The 18,931-nt window shown below is 63.8% G+C and overlaps 3 protein-coding genes across 4 annotated transcripts; 1 reads left to right on the forward strand and 2 right to left on the reverse strand.

Annotated features, from left to right (window-relative positions):
• Window positions 1–2,032: 2,032 nt before the first annotated feature.
• Window positions 2,033–10,299, forward strand: ECEL1 (endothelin converting enzyme like 1). Of its 2 annotated transcripts, none has more exons than XM_074153456.1 (17): window positions 2,033–2,776; window positions 4,694–4,762; window positions 4,916–5,026; window positions 5,591–5,683; window positions 5,935–6,059; window positions 6,483–6,705; window positions 6,859–6,957; window positions 7,054–7,128; window positions 7,642–7,745; window positions 7,951–8,009; window positions 8,168–8,219; window positions 8,420–8,487; window positions 8,607–8,731; window positions 8,938–9,003; window positions 9,236–9,331; window positions 9,895–9,971; window positions 10,200–10,299. In XM_074153456.1, the coding sequence occupies exons 1-17, from the start codon at window positions 2,033–2,035 to the stop codon at window positions 10,297–10,299; spliced, it is 2,286 nt and encodes a 761-aa protein (XP_074009557.1). The 2 variants fall into 2 exon arrangements, with proteins under 2 accessions (XP_074009557.1, XP_074009558.1); XM_074153457.1 differs by having other exon boundaries at window positions 7,642–7,739.
• A 909-nt stretch (window positions 10,300–11,208) lies between these two features.
• LOC141468474 (intestinal-type alkaline phosphatase-like) lies at window positions 11,209–14,428 on the reverse strand. The gene is made up of 11 exons (XM_074153567.1): window positions 14,359–14,428; window positions 13,700–13,816; window positions 13,469–13,584; window positions 13,046–13,220; window positions 12,711–12,883; window positions 12,487–12,621; window positions 12,330–12,402; window positions 12,110–12,244; window positions 11,795–11,986; window positions 11,558–11,668; window positions 11,209–11,471 (listed from the first exon to the last, which is right to left on the reverse strand). Exons 1-11 carry the CDS (start codon window positions 14,426–14,428, stop codon window positions 11,209–11,211), a joined length of 1,560 nt encoding a protein of 519 aa, XP_074009668.1.
• A 291-nt stretch (window positions 14,429–14,719) lies between these two features.
• Window positions 14,720–18,515, reverse strand: LOC141468475 (intestinal-type alkaline phosphatase-like). Its single transcript, XM_074153568.1, has 12 exons — window positions 18,443–18,515; window positions 17,752–17,868; window positions 17,456–17,571; window positions 17,208–17,382; window positions 16,926–17,098; window positions 16,710–16,844; window positions 16,560–16,629; window positions 16,309–16,441; window positions 16,007–16,200; window positions 15,748–15,864; window positions 15,343–15,528; window positions 14,720–14,757 (listed from the first exon to the last, which is right to left on the reverse strand). The coding sequence occupies exons 1-12, from the start codon at window positions 18,513–18,515 to the stop codon at window positions 14,720–14,722; spliced, it is 1,527 nt and encodes a 508-aa protein (XP_074009669.1).
• Between the last annotated feature and the right edge of the window lie 416 nt (window positions 18,516–18,931).

Raw genomic sequence — 18,931 nt, forward strand, 5'->3', positions numbered from 1 at the left:
TGGAGCCTGGCCTGCGGGAGAGCCGGGCTGGAGACGCCACCCCCTCCCCGCCCCGCTGCCTCCCTCCGGCCCCGCCGCTCCGCCAGCCGCGGCGCGGGGCGCGGAGCGGAGCGCGGGGCGCGCAGCCGGACGGGCAGCGCCGGGCCGGCCCGCCAGCAGCCCCGGGCAGCCTGCTGACATCCACCGAGCCAGCCGGTGAGCACCCCCGAGCACCCCTCGAGCATCCCGGGCAGCATCTTCCGAGCATCCCGGGCGGCGTCACCTGAGCATCCCGGGAGCATCCCCCAAGTGTCTCGGTGAGCAAGCGGTGAGCGACCCCCGAGCACCCGCGGACATCCCGGGCAGCACCCCGGGGAACATCCCCCGAGCACCCCCCGAGTACCTCGGTGAGCAGCCCCCGAGCAGCCGGGAGTGCACTCCCCGAGCCTGCCGGCGAGCACCCCGCGAGCATCCCCCGAATATCCCGGGCATCATCCCAGGGAGCACTTCCCGAGCATCTCTCGATCAACCCCCGAGCATCCCCCGAGCACCACAGGTTTCATCCCGGCGAGCACCTGCCGAGCGAGCATCCCCCGAGCATCCCGGCAAGCACCTCCCGAGCATCCCGGGCAGCATCCTCCAACCATCCTGGGCAGCATGCCCTGTGAATCCTGGGCAGCGTCCCCCGGGCACCCCAAGCATCCCGGGCAGCATCCCGAGCAGCATACCCTGATCATCCCGGGCAGCCCCCCCGACCCCCCCGCGCCCCACCGCACCTGCCGCTAGCCCCGCAAACTTTCCGGTGGCAGCGGCGGCAGCTCCCCGGCACGGGCACCGCCGGGCTGCAGCGCCGGGGCACAACTTTGCCCAAGTTGCGGAGGGAGAGGTGCCCTTGGGGCTTGGGCAGGTGGGGGGTGGGGGTTGCTCCGCCACGGGGATACCGGCCACTTCCCACACAGCTCTTTGTCCCTAGCGTGTCCTCTCCCACCTGCAAATCTGGATGCTATTCTGCACCCAGGAAGGATTGGGGTCCCCTTTTGAAGCCCACCCCCTCGATCCATCCATGCCCTCATGCTCCTTTCCCCATGGACAGACCCCCTCCTTCACAGCACGGCACCCCTGCCAGATATCCCTGCCCATCGGTCAGCAGCCAGCAGAGAGGGATCGGGTGGATGGTGGTGGTAGTGGGGAAATGCTGGGAGATGTCCATGGGGTCCAGATCTCCCACCCCCCACCACCCACCCACCCCGCCCCCCCGCCAAGACTGGAATTAACTTTGTGCACACATCACGCGCCGCACCATAATTTGACACAACGCAATGCAACACGGCGCACCACGACCCAACCCAACACAATGCAACGCGATGAAACCTGACGCAGGGCCACACAACCCGACAAAGCCCGCACCACCCCAACCCAACACCCTCCCTCTCAAATCTCCCCAAAGCCCCTCAAATTTCCCCAAAGCCCCTCTTCTCCAAGCTGCTCACCCTGCTCCATAGCCCACCCAGAAGGATTGGTAGCACTGTGACACCCCACCCCCCCCAGGCTGGGAAGGGCTTTCACAGTGCCTCATGAGGATGGGCTTGCTGGACCACCCCAGACACCCACCCAATGTGGATGCTCTCACCTGTGCCCTGGATGGGTGTGGGGAATCTGTGGGATGGAGCTGTGCCAAAGACTGAAATCTGCCTGTAACTGTGCAGGCAGCACCCTGAGGGGCTGGCAGAGGGGACAGCCATGAGGTAGAGCTGCCACCAAGCTCCTGGCACTGGAACCAGTCCCACTGCCACCAGTGGGGCACACAGGCAGGCGACACAGGGAGTGATGACGGCAAGAAGCAACCTCCCCCCCCCTCCTTGCTCCTCCCCAAACTCCCTTCAACCACCTCCTCTGCCTTTTCCAGGAGCTTCCTGACTCACCCAGGCACCCTCTACCACCTACCTCTGAGATGGGCACAGCTCCAGTATGAACCGTGGGTTGCCAGAGCCTACCCCCGACCTGCCCTAAGCCCCCTGTGCTGGCACTGCCTGCGGGGACCCCATCCCTGGCCATGGAGAAGACCTACTCACTGACAGCCCATTACGACGAGTTTCAGGAGGTGAAGTATGTGAGCAAGTACCAGAGTGGTACCCTGCCCAATGGCTTCGCCCTCCAGCTGGGCACTGGGGCCAAGAAGCGCCGCGGGGGGCTGCCACGCTGGAGCCGCCGGGAGGTCTGCCTGCTCTCAGGGCTGGTGTTCGCCGCGGGGCTCTGCGTCATCTTGACGTGCATGTTGGTCCTCAAGTACCTGGCGGCTGAAGGGGACAGCTACTGCCTGGAGGGGTGCCAGGAGAAGAAGGCCTTCCTGCGGGCATCCCGCTTCCTCAGCGCAAACATGGATGCCACCATCGACCCCTGCCAGGACTTCTACTCCTTTGCCTGTGGCGGCTGGCTCCGGCGACACGGCATCCCCGAGGACAAGCTGGTGTACGGCACCATCGGGGCCATCGCCGAGCAGAACGAGGCCAAGCTGCGGGCGCTGCTGAGCCGCCCCGTGCGGCGCCGAGCCCCCAGCTCGGCTGAGAGGAAGGTCAAGGAGTTTTTCCGCTCGTGCCTGGACCGGGCTGAGATCGACCGGCTGGGCCCACGGCCCATGCTGGAGGTCATTGGGGAGTGCGGTGGCTGGGATGCCCCCCCAGGCCGCGGAGACCTCAATGAGCTGCTCTACAAGACGCAGGGGGTCTACAGTGCTGCTGTGCTCTTCTCCCTCACCGTCAGCCTGGATGAGAGGAACACCTCCCGCTACGTCATCCGGGTGAGGACACCCTGTCCCTGGGGCTGTTCCCCACCCCCCCACCCGTTTGTGCTGGTGACACCCCCCAGGTGCCACTCACTGTCCTCATTGTGGTGGGCAGCCAGGCTGGCAACAGCCCCTGTCCCTGGGGACCCCCCTGTCTCCCCATCATGGGACCCCCGTGTCAGGCTGCCCCAGGGTGAGGGTGGCACTACCAGGACAGGGTTGGAGACATGGGCAGGGGGACGTACAGAGTGAAGCAGTGCTACCCACCTGGGTGCTGAGGACAGCCCAGCAGAGCACCAGTCTCCAGAGTGCTGGCAGCCAAGCCCCTCACCTTGGCATTCTGGCTGCCATCTGCAAACGGAGGCAGTGACAGGGGGGTGCCCACCAGCCCCACAGCACTGGGCCAGGGTGCCAGGGCGTTTGCCCGTGGCTTTGTCAGCCTTCCCCACCCCTGCTAGCTAGTGTCCCTCACGCTGTGGTGCCACCAGGGCATGGGTGGGTTTTGTCTGGGTGGCCAAGCCTAAAGCACCCTTAGTGGGGAGTGCAGTGGTGGGCATGGCGGGGATGCCATGGTGGGCACACTGATGGGCATAGGGGGCCATGGTGATGGCACAGCAGTGGGAACACAGCAATGGCATGGTGGGGACACTGTGGTGGACATGGAGGGAACATGGGGGTGGGCATAGCAGGGACATGGTGGGTATGAGGGGGGGTGGGCATGGTGGGGACGAGGTGTTGGGGATGGCAGGAGGGGCACTGTGGGGGGGACAGTGGTCGGGATGAGCTGCCCTGTTCCCTGTGAGATGGTGGGGCTAGTGGGGGGTGTCTGTGAGTGTGAGGGGCCAGGGAGAGCGGGTCCGTGGTGACGGGCCGCCTGTGTGTACACTAGAGGGAGCGTGTGTCACAGGGAAAGGGTGGGTGGGTGGGTGGCAGGGCTGGGTGGGAGGGTGCAGGTGTGACAGGGTGGGCGGGGGGAGGTGGGTGTGATAGCCAGGGCTGGGGGTCAGGGCTGGGCTGGGGGGGTGTCAGGGTGTCACTGAGGGGGGGGAAAGGGTGTGTAATGGGTGTGAGTGTGAGGTGTGTGTGTGTGTGCGTGTGGCAGTGCCTTTGTGGGAAACCAAAATGGGATGGGGGGGAGATAATGTGGGGGGGGGAAGTGTGGAGAAAGGCTGGAGGTGCCTGCGGGGGTGTGGGGCAGCACTGTGGCTGTGTACTTGGAGGTGGGGGGCTGGTGGGGTGGGACACAGGGGATGAAACAGAGAGAAAAAGGTGTGTGTGTGTGTGCATGTGCGAGTGTGTGTGCATGGGGAGGGGGATAAACTAGATGGTGGATGCGTGGGGGGGGTGTGTGTAGGGGTGAGCGCGCGTAGATGTCTGTCATGAGGGGTGAGCTACAGATATGTGTGTGTGTGTATACATATGCGCAAGCATGTACACACATATATGCACATACATGTTCAGAGAACGTGCCTGTGGCTACAGGATAGTGAGGGGTGTGGGGGTGTAAAGGATGATGGTTTCCATGCAGCTTGGCTCATCCCTGCGGCTCCCCATGGGTCAGGGCTGCACCACAGGAGCAGGGCCAGCTGCGGGGCAGGTGTGGGGCCACCATGGGGCAGGAGTGGGGCAGAGCATGGTGCCAGCATAGGGCAGGCTATGGGGCAGTCTGTGTGCCAGGCATGAGTCAGGCTATGGAGCGGGGGCCTGCCCTCTGCCCAGGGCTCCCAGCCCATTGCCTGCTGCCTGCTGCAGCTCCAGCACCCTCTAGCAGGAGGGAAACTGGGGCACAGGACTGACCTACCATGCTGCCACCCCACGGCTCCTGGGGCACCAGGGTCACTCTGCAATATGGGTGAAGGTGAGGGGTGCTTTGCCCAGCACAGCCTCCCCCCTCCCCTCCCCCTCACCCACTGCCCCTGTCTCTCCCCACAGATCGACCAGGATGGGCTGACTCTGCCCGAACGGACCCTCTACCTGGGGCAGGACGAGGAGAGCGAGAAGGTGAGGGCAGGGAGCCACAGTGATGCCATGGACTCCAGGAGGGGACCAGCACCCAGCATGGGGAGGCAGACAGAGGGCACCCCCACTGCCAGCAGTGCCAGTGCCTGCAGTGCCGGTGCCAGGTGGCACTCAGCATCACTTCCCTTGGCACAGATCCTGGCTGCATATCGGGTGTTCATGGAGCGGCTGCTCACCCTCCTGGGGGCCGAGCACGTGGAGCAGAAGGCCCAGGAGATCCTGCAGTTGGAGCAGCACCTTGCCAATGTGAGAGGAATGCCCACTCTGGGATTTGGGGTGCCCCTACCCAGCCCTTGGGCACCCTGGTGGCAGATCTTTGGGGTTCTCCATGCCTGGTCCTAAGGGACCCCATCCCAACCCCCTTGGGAACCTCCACTCCCAGCCCCTGGGGACCTTCATGCCCATCCCTTGGGGATCCCAGCCCCTTGAGGACCCCATGGCAGATCCTCAGGGACCCCAGCCCCAACATCTTGAGAACCCCCAGTCCCAGCCCTTGGGACAACCACTCCAGTCCTTGGGGATCCCCATGTCCACTCCTCATGAACCCACTCCAGGCCCCTAAGGACTCCATGACAGCTCTTAGGGACCCTAGTCTGGGCCCTGGGGGACCCCCGTGACCAGCCCTTGGGTAACCCAACTCCTTGAGGACCCCCATGACCAGCCCTCAGGGCCACACTGGCAACAGAGGGTTCTCAGGGCAGGGAGCCAGAAGGGATGTGGGTCATCAGTCCCTCTTGCCCCAGAACTGTGCCCCGCCACTGTGCCACCCCCAGTGTGGGCAGAGGGGTGGTGACAGCCCACCTCCTGCAGATCACGGTGTCCGAGTATGACGATGTGCGGAGGGATGTAGGCAGCATGTACCACAAAGTGACCCTGGGCGAGCTGCAGCGCATCACCCCCACAGTGAGTACCCCTGGTGCCTATCATGCCATCCCACATCCCCCATCTGCCCTATGCCCCATACTCGTCCCTGTCCCCCTGCTCCATGCCCTCACTGCCCACCAGATAAGTCCTCTTGAGGGTGATGAATTCACCATGCACTTTTCTGGGTGGGAAGGGGTGGTGAGAGGCCGGAAAGCCTGGAAGGGGGTCTCCTCCAGGGCAGCATGGAGGGTGGGTTCCCCTTACCTCCCTGACAGTACCTGTCCTGGCAGCTCAAGTGGAAGCGCTTGCTGGACCGCATCTTCCATGACAACTTCTCAGAGGAGGAGGAGGTGGTGCTGCTGGCCACCGACTACATGCACAAGGTGTCTGACCTCATCCGTGTGACACCCAGCAGGTGAGGGGGGGCTATCACCCCCTGTGCCCCCAGCACCTTTCCCAGCCTGGCAGAGGGTTTGCAATGGGGTGGGCACAGTGTAGCAGTGGCTGGTATACCCCATCCTGGGGAGGCCAGGCTGGGCAGGGTGACTCCTGGAGAAGCCCCTGGGAGAGGGCACTGTCATGGGCCCCACAGCACCCTGCTTGTGCCCAGCCACCCGCTGAGAACCCCCCATGCTAGAGGTCACCAGACTCATCACACAGCAGTGAGGGACATGGTGCCAGACCATCCCTGGCCCCCCACAGGACATAGTCACCCCCATGACCTGATCACCCTGATTCCCAAGCAGGGGTGTCCCCATCCTGGTGCACACTCCCCACCCTCCCTGTGTGCCTGGGTACATGGCTAGTGGAGGGGCCTGATCCTGCCCCCCATCACCAGGATCCTTCACAACTACATGCTGTGGCGCATTGTGGTGGTGCTGAGCGAGCACCTCTCCACCCCCTTCCGCGATGCCATCCATGAGCTCTCCAAGGAGATGGAGGGCAACGAGAAGCAGCTCGAGCCGGGCAAGATCTGCCTGAGCCAGGCCAACAAGCACTTTGGCATGGCCCTGGGTGCCCTCTTTGTTGAGGAGCACTTCTCCTCTGCCAGCAAAGCCAAGGTAGGTGATGCGTGCCTGCAGGCATGAAGCCACTGTGTCCCTCCTGTCCCCTTGCTAAGGTGCCTGCCACCAGTTGGCACCCTCCTGAGGACTGGCTGGCAGTGTGATGGGTGGTGAGGATGCCATGCCAGTGCCCACGATGACCCACCATAGGTTCAGCAGCTGGTGGAGGACATCAAGTACATCCTGGACCAGCGCCTGGATGAGCTGGACTGGATGGATGAGGAGACGCGGAGAGCGGCCAGGGCCAAGGTAGAGGCCAACAGTGTGGATCCCTGCCCTTGCTTCCACCACAGCCCGGGAGCACAGGGGAGGGGGGCCTGACCACGCTGCTTGCTTTGCCCGCAGCTCCGGTACATGATGGTGATGATCGGGTACCCTGATTTCCTGCTGAAGCCAGAAGCCATCGACAAGGAGTATGAGGCAAGGGGTGGACCAGGGCCATGCAGGGGCATGGGCACACAGAGCAGGGAGATGGTCCCCCACATCTGCCTTGGGGTCTGCAGAGACCAGGATAGGGAGATGCCAGTGCAAAACAAGCCACCTCCTGTTAGCTTGCTGTGCCCACCACTCGCACAGCCACAGTCACAGCGACACAGGCAGTGCCATGATGTCCCTGGGGTCTTGGATGATGTCCCTTTCCCCATATTGCACCCCCATCAGAACTCAACTCCATCCTCAGAAAGGGTTGGGGGTGCCCGTAACCCTGCATGGCCCAGGGATGCCTCAGAGGTGACAGATAGGCAGCCACCCTCATGGTCACACAGAACAGGACATGAGGACACAGTCGTGCCACATCTAGCCCATGGCCACAACCCCACACCCTCAGTCCCCAAGGCTCATGGGGGTGGGAGGATGCCCCAGCCCTGCTCCCCACACTTTTGGGGCTGGCACTTGGGGCTGGCATCCCCCTGACATGGCCGTGCCCCCTCCCAGTTTGAGGTGGACGAGAAGACTTACTTCAAGAACATCCTCAACAGCATCGCCTTTGGCATCAGGCTCTCAGTGAAGAAGATCCGGCAGGAGGTGGACAAGTCTGCGTGGGTATCCCCTTGCCCTGGGAGGGGCACAGCATGGCCCCACCCGTGCCCCCTGTCCCCATGCCCGGTTGCACCCCATGGGGTGTAGGCAGGAGGGCACAGGGCAAGCCAGGAATGCCCCTCTGACCTCCAAGCTGTGCAAGGGGATGGCATTTTTGTGCCCCCTGGTGCCCCTGCAGGCTGGCACCACTGTCTCTTCTTGCAGGTGGCTGCTGCCCCCCCAGGCACTGAATGCCTACTACCTGCCCAACAAGAACCAGATGGGTGAGGCATTGCCCGATGTCCCCGGGCTCAACCCCCCGGGGCAGGGGAAGTTGGGAGGGCCCAAGGTGGGCGGCACAGTGAAGGGTCCTCTGGTGATGCTCCAGATGGGCATGGGACAGGGTGGCCCCACCAACTGCAATGCTCTCCTGTGTCCCCAGTGTTCCCTGCTGGCATCCTGCAGCCCACCCTCTACGACCCGGAGTTCCCACAGTGAGTGTGGGGCTGGGGCAGGGGTGGGGGTAGAGTATGGGGCTGGGGACAGTGGCATGGGTGGGGGGGGGTACCAGGGCAGGGTATGTGGCTGGGGGCAGTGGCATGGGTGGGGGGTGCCAGCTCCTGGGGTCACTCCCATCCCTGCCAGCACTGTGCCCTCCACTCTCTCATCTCTGCCACCCCCCCCCCCTCAACAGGTCTCTGAACTATGGTGGGATTGGCACCATCATCGGACATGAGCTGACCCATGGCTATGATGACTGGGGTGAGTGACCCCTGTCCCATGCCAGGACAGGAGGTGGATGGGTGAGGAGCATCCCCAGGTTGGGGGGGAAGGATGTCTGGGTCCCGTGGGACTAGAGGTGGTGGCGGTTGCCTCGGCAGGGGGACAGTACGACCGTCATGGGAACCTGGTGCACTGGTGGACGGAGCGGTCGTACAGCAAGTTCCTGAAGAAGGCGCAGTGTATCGTCAACCTCTATGACAACTTCACTGTCTACAACCAGCGGGTGAGACCCCTCCTCACCCACCGGGCAATGCCTGGGCACACACTACCCTGTGGAGGGGGGCCCCACTGCTCTGTGCCCACAGGAGAGCATGGTTCTGCCCTGCCCAGCCCTGAGACCCAGCAACTCATCACACCTCGGTGCCAGGGTGGGAATGGGGGGATGCCTGGCTGAGGGCGTCTCTGCTCACTCCATGTCTTTTTCGGCAGGTGAATGGCAAACACACACTGGGGGAGAACATCGCTGACATGGGGGGGCTCAAACTCGCCTACTACGTAAGTGTCATCATCCCCTCCCCGGGGTATCACAGCCTCGGCAGGGCCACAGTACAGCTGCTGATGCCATCCCCACGGGGGGGCGCAGGAGACCCCCAACCCCACCTTGCTCCCTGCAGCAGGGAGCGGGCCTGTTCCAGCTTGCTGGTTGCTGGCAGGCTCCAGGGGAGAGGCTCGGGACAGGTTTTGGGGGGGCACCGAAGCTGTGCTGAGGGCACCCCTTGTTCTCCAGGCCTACCAGAAGTGGGTGCGGGAGCACGGTCCCGAGCACCCCTTGCATCACCTGAAATACACCCATGACCAGCTCTTCTTCATCGCCTTCGCCCAGGTGAGCCCCTGCCCTCCCCACACATGGCACATACCAGGGTGAGGTGGTCACCCAGTGTGGGACTGGTGGCCTTGAGGGACAGGGCAAGAACTGTGCCAGAGCCGGTGCCCATGGCCAGGAGCCAGGCTGGGTTCCATCAGCAGACCCTAGGCTCAGGGCACAGGGCTGAGCCCTGCAAGGAGCATCCTGCACAGCCCCTGCTGCTCCTGGGAACCCTACAATAACAAACATGTGCCCCCCCCATCACCTCCAGACACCCCACAGTAGCAAATGCACATGACCCTGAACTCCCGGGAGACCCTAGAGGCAGGCAGCCCACTCCCCTAAGAGACCCTACAATAACAAACATACCCCTGTGTTCACCTCCCAACCCATCTATACCCCATACAGAGTCTCCTGGGAGACCCTGCAATAACAAGCACAACCTGGGCATCACCTACTCCCCCGGCAGTAAGAGGGGCTGTTGTGCCTTGGTGGGTGCCGGGACCCCCAGGGGCCCCAGTGGGTGCCAGAAGCCAGGATGCCCCATCTGACTCACCTGTGAGAACCTTTCTCCCCTGCAGAACTGGTGCATCAAGCGGCGATCCCAGTCCATCTACCTGCAGGTGCTGACGGACAAGCACGCCCCGGAGCACTACAGGTACCAGCTGTCCCAAAAACGGGTGGGCACAGCAGGTGCCAGCCTTCCCCATGTCTGGCAGTGCCATGCAAAGTGGGGTGGGCACCAGAACGGCACCAGAAGGCTCTGGGTGTGCATCCCTGGGGCAGGGGATGGGGTGCTGCTGGGGTGAGCAGGTGTCCTGAGTAGGGCGCATGGCAGGGGTGGTGGGGGTGTGCCCAGCTCTGAGTTGCTCCCCTCTCCCGGCAGGGTCCTGGGCAGTGTCTCACAGTTCGAGGAGTTCGGACGGGTTTTCCACTGCCCCAAGAACTCGCCCATGAACCCGGTGCACAAGTGCTCGGTGTGGTGAGGCCGATCCCACCCTGGCAGGCTGGTACCCTCCATCTCCATCCCTGCCCATGTGCCACCCTGTGCCCACTCCCCACCTTCTCCTGTCTCCCCCTCCTACTCAGCAGGCAAAGGGGCCACCCCCGGGTGATGCAGGGGGTCGCTCCCCCAAAGGCAGGCGCCTGCCAGGGGGTGGAGGTAGCGGGGAGACACTTGGGGTGGGCAGGAGCTCCTGCACAGAGGCAGCTGCCTCCTGCCCATTCCCTTCCTACTGTCTGCCCTATGAACTGGGGGGGTTCTGAGTCCCTATGGAGGAATGAAGCAATGTAGGGCACCCCACAGGCAACTGTGTACCCCCTCTTCTGTCCACCCACCCCAAATCCTTCATCCAGCCCTACCACATCCAGCCCAGCGCCAGTCGGAACAGGGAGAGTGAACCAGAGACGCTGTGGGGCTGCCCCGCGCCAAAAGCCCACCAACCCTGTGCCCTCCCCGGCACCCCCTGTGTCAGCCCCATCCTGTCCCCGCATCAGCCCTGCCAGTGGGTGGGCACAGCCGGCAGGGCTCGGAGCGGGCAATGCCAGCCTGCCCTGGGAGCACGGGGACACGGATGCCCGCTGTATTTTTTGCTGCTGTTTCTGGTCAATAAAGCGCTGGATATGCTGGGTGGGTGCAAGGGGCTATGGCTGGGGGGCGGGCAGCACCCCCAACTCTGCCTGTACGGTACGGGAACCATCACACCCCCATTTATTAACCACTGAGTACCCCCAGTGGGTGGCCCCCCCCCGTGTCCAGAATTTGGTGCCCCACAGCTGCCACATCTGGACTAGGGATGCTCCAAAGAGCTGCTGGCCACCTACGGGTGCTGCAGCCATGGGGAGGGAGGGATGCAGGTTCAGCAGTACCCATGGGGTGCCCTGGGGCCATGGGGTCAGTGGAAGAGGGGCAGGAGGAGGGTGGGCAGGAGCATGGCCAGGGGGGTGGCACGGGTGCCGGGGGCAGAGTTCCGCTGGCGGCAGGAAGTGTAGGGCTCGATGCAGGCGGCGTAGGCCATGACGTGGGCCACGTAGGTCTCCTCCTGCACCCCATGGAAGAGGTGGGCCATGGGGCCCTTGGCCAGGATGGCCACATCCTCACCGCCGTGGGTCTCTGAGGCAAGGGGCACAGCCGCCTGCTGTTTGTAGTCGTATTGCCCTGGGGAGGGGGAAGAAGGGGGTGAGGGGGCCAGTGGTGGCCCCCAGCCCCATCCCACTACCCAGCCATGGTCCCTGTGCCCTCACCAGCTATGTTATCATCCACGTCGGGCCGTTCAGTGCCTGGGTAACCTGGCCCGTTCCCGTAGAGGATGGATGTATATCTCTTACCGTCAGTGGCGTTGCTGGGGGCCACACCTGGGAAGGAGGTGATGGAGGGGGGGAATCAGCCAAGAACCCCCTTTATCACCCCTCTGGCCACAGCCAGGGTCCCCTGGAGCTGGCAGTGCCCAGCATAGGGCTGTGCCCCATGAAAAGCCCTACCAAAGATAGAGGAGCCACGCAGGGTGTAGCCGCCGAAGGAGAAGACATGCGAGTGATCGGCAGTGATGACGGTGAGGGTCTCCTCCTCGTCTGTCAGTTTGCCCGCCCGCTCGATGGCCCAGTCGAATTCCACTGCCTCTGTCAGCGCCTTATGGGCTTTACCATCGTGGTGGCCATGGTCGATTCTGCCGCCTGCAGGCAGGCACCCATGGTGGGATGGGGACTGACAGCAGCAGCCCCAACTCGTAGCCCCAGCCCAGGATGTGAGACGCCCCTTCTCACCGCCCCCCCCCAGGGGCACTGGCCCTGACTTACCTTCCACAAAGAGGTAGAAGCCATTGGGGTTCCTGCTCAGGATGGTGATGGCCGCCTCCGTCATCTCGGTGAGCGATGGGTCCAGGGTGGTGTTACGCACCAGGTTGTATTTCATGTCACCGGGTTCAAAGAGACCTGGGAGGGGACACATTTGGGACAGCCTCAGTGCCTGCACACCTACTGGTGCCTCCCAGGTCCCGGTGTGTGGGACATTTGTTACCCATCAAATATTTCACATTGGGGTCGGCAGCGGCAGCCAGCATCTCTGTCTTGTTCCAGGCATAGCGGGCACCCTGCAAGTAAATCCCATGGAGGGTCATGGGTGCCTGGTCCCATGCCTAGGGGTGGGACACACTGTCCTGCCTCGTGTCACCTACCTTCCGAGCTGCCAGCCACATGTCTATGAGGTTATTGCCATCCTCGCGTGTCCCGTTCGCTGATTCGTAGGTGGGATACTCGGGGTCTGCTGTCCCCCGGGGGGTCATGTATTTCCGACCACCCCCCAGGATCACCTGGAGGGGATGAGATGGGCACAGCATTAGCAGGGGGTGCCCGGGGCGGGGGTCTGCCCTTGCTTACACCCCCGTGCATGGGTGCTCACATTGATGTCGACGTTGTGGACCAGCTGCCAGGCGATGTCCTTGCAGCCCTCGTGGCGGGCGCTCATGGGCATGTTGGCATCCGCGTACCAGTCGCGGTCCACCACATGGGCGTAGGTCCCCGAGGGTGATGCGTGCTGCACCCGCGTCGTCGTCACGATGCCCACCGCCTTCCCTGCCGCCCCCCAACTGGTCAGGGTCCCCACAATCGGTGGGGGCACAGGGTCCCCCACCACTGAGCCCTGGGATGCTTGTGGCGGGGGGCCAGCCCCAAGCTTGATGCCCCATGTCCCTGCAGGGTCCCCCCCCGGCCCCGCTGCCCTGTGCCCCCCATTACCGGCTTTGTGGGCTCGCTCCAGCACTGAGATGACCTCGTTGCCCGCCGTGGTGTTGCACTGCGAGAAGCGGGCGGCCGCGCTCAGCCCTATCGTCTTGTAGTTGCCCTTCACGCCGCAGAGATAGGCTGTGGCCGTCCCTGCGCTGTCGGGGACCTGACGGTCCACATTGTACGTCTGCCGAGGACATGTGCCATGCTCAGGGCAGGGGGCGGTTGGCAGAGGCACCCAGAGGGCTACCCCTAACCCCAGGCACCCCTTGCCGTGGTCACTCATGCCTGAGGGCAAGTATGGGACAGGCAGGGACCCTGTGCAACCCACACGGGCATCCCCAGGGTGCTTCTGTGCTGGCAGCCCCATGGGCATTATCCTGGCCCCATGCCCAGCAGCAGCCTGGCCCTGTGCCCAGCGTAGCGGGGATTTACCTTGGAGAGAGCCACATACGGGAAAGCATCCAGGGCAAGGGGGGTCTCAGGGCCCAGCTTCCCCTGCTGCTGACCCTTCAGGATGCGAGTGGCCGTGATAGTGGGGACCCCGAAGCCTGGGTGAAGAGAGAGGGTCCTGCTCACCCTCTGGACCGGGTGCCCTCCCTGCACCCAGCTCCGTAGGACAGCAGTGGTGCCAGCCTGCCTGCCGGGTGTGCCAGTGGAACTCACCATCCCCGAGGAACAGGATGAGGTTTTTGGCTTGTCTTATCCTGGGCTGGATATTGTAGGCAGCCTCGATGGCTGCGGCTGCCTGCTTGTTCCAGAAGGATGGCTTCTCTTCCTCCGCTGGGATGGGGCAGCACCCGTCAGTCCCAGCTCACCAGCACCCACATCCCTGGGGCACCTACATCCCTGGGGTGCCCTCTTCCCAGGGGTACCCACTCCCTTGGCATCCCCATGCTGGGGCCTTCTGACATGCACTGAGTCAAGGTGCTGTTTGGGGTGGGAAAAGGCCACATGGGCTTGCATCTACTGCCCTGCCTGGGGGTCCTGGGGCAGAGAATGAGGGGGCAGTAAAAAAGGATATGACGGGGGGAACTATCTGGCAGGTAGGATGGGGCCACATCCACGGAGGGGGGAGGTTACTGGCACGCGCCCCAGCCCCCCCGCCCAGAAGCAAGCAGGAACCTGATCCCAGAGGGGAAAAAGGGCTCAAGGTGCCCAGAAGATGGGATAAACCCCATTAACCCTTGCAGAGCTGGGCAGCCCCTGCTCCCCTCCCCAAGCCCTCCCTGCGTCCAGCCAGCCTGGTGCTCTGATGAGTGCCCCCGCTTCCCTGGGGCACCCATTGCAGCCAGCTGGGCACCCGTCCCCATCCTTGTCCCCACCTGGGATGACAGCAGCGCTGAGCCCTGGCCAGAGGCCCAGGCAGAGGGTGAGCAGTGCCCAGAGGTGCATGGCAAGATCCGGTAGCCCAACGCCGCTGGCAGCGTCTGCAGCTCTAGCAGATCCGGGGAGGGACTTTGGACCAGGATCAACCCTTGTGGGGTGCGTGGAGGGGTTCGGCACATTTCTGATAGCCTGGTGTCCTGCCGGGCAACTGGCACAAAGGCCATAGGGCTGGGCTGCAGGCACCTCCTTATTGCTGCGGGGCCAGACTTGGGGTGCAGATGCAGGGGGTGAGGTGATGGGCAGAGCCTGGTGGGTGTCGTTTCCCACCTTGGCTGTGGTGCCAGGTGGGGGGATGCCCTAGCCCAGGGTGCCACCAGCAGCGCTGAACATCAGACCTGGGGCAACAAGGGTATTGGGAGCACCTGGAGGTCACTCATGCACCAAAGAGTCCTGCTCTTTGCCCAGTGCTTTCTTGAGCAATAAGTCCACTGATCTGGATGAAAACACCACTCCTTCCTCAGCCCTTGCTGGTACCAACCCTTGTATATTGTGCCCCAGCCCGGCAAAGCTGGGGTGGACGTGGCCTCCCCTCACCTTCATTTCATCCTCTCCTTCACCCCAATGCCTCCAGTGCTGGTCCTGGAGGTGGAACTAGGAGCTGCAGCCACCTGGGGAAACTGAGGCAGGGGCAGTGCCTTAGGAGGTGACCACAGCTGAAAACCGTCTCACAGCAGATGGAGAAGAACAACTTGGGTTTTATTGCATCCCTTGATCCCGGCCACAGTGGGGACCCAGCTGCCAAGACCCTCCATGGGGTGGCTGGGGGCAGCTCGTGGTGGGCCGGGCAGCCTGGGTTGAAGTGGGGCTCAGCCGGGACTCTCAGCCCCCCAACATGTGAGCAGCCATGCAGAGGGACAGGAGGGTGAGCAGGGTCTGTGGGGAGCTCTGGGTGCCATGGGAGGCCCTGCGGGCTGTCCCACACCCGGGCTCAGCGGCGTAGGGCTGGAGGCAGGCGGCATAGGCCATGGCATGGGCAACGTAGTGCTGCTCCTGCACCCCATGGAAGAGGTGGGCCATGGGACCCTGGGCCAGCACCACCACATCCTCCCCACTGTGGGTCTCCGACTCCAGGGGCACGGCTGCCTGCTGCCTGTAGTCCTTGTCCTCTGCAGAGGGGAAGGAGAAATGGGGCTGGGGCAGCAGCCTCCCCTACCCGTGGCAGGGATGGGGGGCAGATCCCATCACCCTGCTGTTGGAGCGACTCCTGCCCAAGTGACTCCTGAGCCACCCGGTGGCACGGCGACCCCATGCAGCCCCAGTGGCCATGCCTGTGGGATGCTGCCCCAGTCCTCCTGCCCCGCCCCCCGCCCCGAGCAGACTCCTACCTGCGGCAGGGAGGCTGACAGCTGGGCGGCCCCCATCACGGATGCTGTAGCCAGGACCATTGCCGTAGAGGATGCTGGTGTAGGCTCGCTTGTCCTTGGCTTTCTTGGGGGCCAGCCCTGGCACAGGGAAAGACATTGTCGTCCCCTGTCCCAGCTGAGTACCTCTCCCCAGCTCCCTGCCTTGGCCAGCTCAGCCTCTGGTGGGAGTAAAAGGGGGAGGTGGGAACAGGGATGCTCACTGCCCCTTCCTGAGGCTCACCAAAGATGGAGTTCCCACGCAGTGTGTTGCCCCCAAAGGTGAAGACGTGGGAGTGATCGGCTGTCACCACGGTCAAGGTGTCAGAGGGGGAGGTGAGCTCGCCTGCCCGTGCCACTGCCCGATCCATCATGACTGTCTCCATCAGTGCCTGCTTGGCCCGGCCACTGTGGTGGCCATGGTCAATCCTGCCACCTGCATGGGGAACACAGCCATCACCCTCTCCCTGGTCCCCTGGGATGCCCACCCGCTCCCAGGACCCGCATCCCACCCCAGCCACGCTGCCCTCCTGGGACTACTCATCTTCCACAAAGAGGAAGAAGCCATTGGGGTTCCTGCGCAGGATGCGAATGGCCTTTTCTGTCATCTCCACGATGGAAGGGTCCGTGGAGGTGTTGCGGTTCAGCTCGTACTTCATGTCCTTGGGCTCAAAGAGGCCTGGGGGAGTGGGGCAGGGGGGAGTCCACACTGGGGCTACTTCATGCCCCTTGGCAGCACCCCTGGAGCAGGGAGGAGGAGCAGGCATTGCCACTGGTGCAGGCAGTGATGCTCTTACCCATCAGGTGGCTCACAGAGTCATCCTCAACTGCGTCCAAGCCCTTCTTGTCCCAGACATAGCGGGCACCCTACCAGGAAGAACAGAGCCAGTGCCAAGGGACGTGTGCCCCATGTCTGGCGTCACACCCTCTCCACCCCGGTGCGGTACCTGCTTGGCACTGAGCCATTCAGCAATCAAATCCACGCCGTCCTTCCTGGTGCCATTCTGAGCTGGGTCTTCCGGGTACTCGGGGTCCGGGGTCCGCTTGGGGGTCATGTACATCCGCCCGCCACCCAGGATCACCTGCCGGGGAGCTCAGCAGACCCTCCCAAGGTCCCTGGTGTCCCCTCCCTCCCTCCCTCCCGTGCCTGATCCCTGGCTCACGTTGATGTCTGTGTTGTGCACCAGCTGGTAGGCGATGTCCTTGCAGCCATCCCGCAACGCCTCCTTGGGCATGTCGGCATCAGCGTACCAGCTCCGGCTAGCCGAGTGGGCATAGGCGGCCCCGGGGGACGCGTGCTGCACCCGTGTGGTTGTCACAATGCCCACTGACTTTCCTGCAGCATGGGCACGGGGTCATAGGGAGCCCATCCAGCCCTGCACGGCACGGGATGGCCATGCCATGCCACGCCAGGCTCTCCAACAGGGTTGCCCACTGCCCCGTACCTGCCAGCCTGGCCCGGTGCAGGATGGAGTCCACCTCGTTGCCAAAGGTGGTGCGGCATTTGCCATAGACGGCTGCCCCGCTCAGCCCCAGCATCTTGGCATTGGCCTTCACCCCGCAGAGGTAGGCCGTGCCCGTGCCAGCGCTGTCGGGCACTTGCCGGTCGATGGTGTAGGTCTGGAAGCAAGCGAGGCTCAGTGGGCTTTCAGGCAGGGGCAACAGGGCTGCTCCCCGGCGCTGCCCCACTCACCTTGGCCAGGGCCATGTGGGGAAAGGTCTCCATGGCCAAGACACTCTCCTCACCCGAGCCGCCAGCCAGTTGCCCCTTGTAGATCCGAGCCGCTGACATGGTGGGCAGCCCCATGCCTGCAGGCACAGCAGAACCACAGGGTTGCAAGGGGCTGGGACCAGGGACAGTCCTGCCCTCCCCAGGCATTGCCTGGGGACAGCCTGGGAGGAAGGGAGCTGCACCAGCCCCATCTTCTCACCAGCCCTGTCCCCTGGCTGCTGTAGAGCTGGGGCCTGGCTGGGACCTGGGGCACTCACCGTCACCCACGAAGAGGATGATGTTTTTGGCCCGCCGTGCTGTCGGCTGCAATGCCAGGGCCAACTCCAGACTCTTCCTGGCCCCTTCATTCCAGTAGCCCGTGGTCTTCTCTGCATCTGGAGGCAAGAGCAGAGGTGGGGGCGTGCAGGAGCACTGGGCACCCTGAGGGTGGGCATCTCCAACCAAGGCTCTGAGTCCTCTTCATGGGGGCCTTGGAGGGGCCGGGAGCCCTTCAGGAATCAGCCTGATCTTTGGCAACCCCAGGATTGCCCAGGGCCCATCTGCAGAGGGGGAAACTGAGGCACAGTTTGGCAGGGAAGATCCTTGTGCCTCTTGGCAGAGGGGATGAGGTGCCAGAGCATCAGCTCCCCATGATGAGTGTGCCATGTCCAGGCAACCGGTGGCTCTCAAGCCGCTTGACCCAAAGCGACTGCCAGGGGGTAAGGGGGCAGCAGGGTTGGGGAGAATGGGGATGGGGGACGGGGACAGGGCCTGCTTTGGTGGGGGCTGAGACAAACCCATTCAAAGGTTGGGCTCTCAAGCCACCCTGAGGTGGCCGGGAGGGTTTGCCTTTGCTGGTATCCCACCGGGAGGTGACGGGGTCCCTGGAGACCCCCAGGGAAGTAGCACCAGCCCCAACGCCCCCCACCAAAGGCTCCTACCCACCCTGTCCCACATGTCCCCTCTCACCTGAGGCTGCAGCGGCGAGCTGGGCGAGGAGGCAGAGGAGAAGGCAGGTTCCAGGGGAGAGTGGCCGCCCCATGCTGCCCACCCCAGCTCCCATCCCGAATACTGCCTGCGTCCAGGGTGAGGGGACAGCCCTTTATGGCCCTTCCCTGTCCTGCCGGAGGGCTGAGCCCCGCCGCAGGTGAGACGGTGGGCTGATAACATTCAGGGACTATCTCCCAGCCCTGCCCAGGGCCCTCCCAGTGGCCCCAGCCCCCCTGGGGCCATCCCTGCCCCCCACCAGTGAGGGAGGACCTCCAGCCCCCAGCTCCCAGGGGGGTGGCTGCTTGTGGGACCCCAGGGAGCGGCAGGGAGGACGCAGGGCAAAGTGCTGTTTTTGCAGACAGGCTGAGCTGGGCTGGGCTGGATTGGCCTCATTTCCCCTGAGACAGACCCAAGGAGGGGGACACTGGGCTGAGGGGTAGGGGGAGGACATCTTGCCTTTGGTGTCGG

Source organism: Numenius arquata, chromosome 9 (assembly GCF_964106895.1).
Source record: "Numenius arquata chromosome 9, bNumArq3.hap1.1, whole genome shotgun sequence".
Taxonomy (NCBI): domain Eukaryota; kingdom Metazoa; phylum Chordata; class Aves; order Charadriiformes; family Scolopacidae; genus Numenius; species Numenius arquata.

Excerpts from the sequence above, each read along its gene's own strand:
- LOC141468474 (XM_074153567.1), bottom strand. The coding sequence starts at position 14,428 with ATGCACCTCTGGGCACTGCTCACCCTCTGCCTGGGCCTCTGGCCAGGG. Across the intron at positions 12,403-12,486 it reads TGTGGCTGGCAGCTCGGAAG|GGTGCCCGCTATGCCTGGAA; the intron begins GTAGGTGACACG and ends ATTTACTTGCAG. Across the intron at positions 11,472-11,557 it reads CGTGGATGATAACATAGCTG|GGCAATACGACTACAAACAG; the intron begins GTGAGGGCACAG and ends CCCCCTCCCCAG.
- LOC141468475 (XM_074153568.1), bottom strand. The coding sequence starts at position 18,515 with ATGGGGCGGCCACTCTCCCCTGGAACCTGCCTTCTCCTCTGCCTCCTC. Across the intron at positions 17,383-17,455 it reads CCCACATGGCCCTGGCCAAG|ACCTACACCATCGACCGGCA; the intron begins GTGAGTGGGGCA and ends GCTTGCTTCCAG. Across the intron at positions 14,758-15,342 it reads CTACGCCGCTGAGCCCGGGT|GTCTGATGTTCAGCGCTGCT; the intron begins GTGGGACAGCCC and ends TTGTTGCCCCAG.
- ECEL1 (XM_074153456.1), top strand. The coding sequence starts at position 2,033 with ATGGAGAAGACCTACTCACTGACAGCCCATTACGACGAGTTTCAGGAG. Across the intron at positions 2,777-4,693 it reads CCTCCCGCTACGTCATCCGG|ATCGACCAGGATGGGCTGAC; the intron begins GTGAGGACACCC and ends CTCTCCCCACAG. Across the intron at positions 6,706-6,858 it reads CCTCTGCCAGCAAAGCCAAG|GTTCAGCAGCTGGTGGAGGA; the intron begins GTAGGTGATGCG and ends GACCCACCATAG.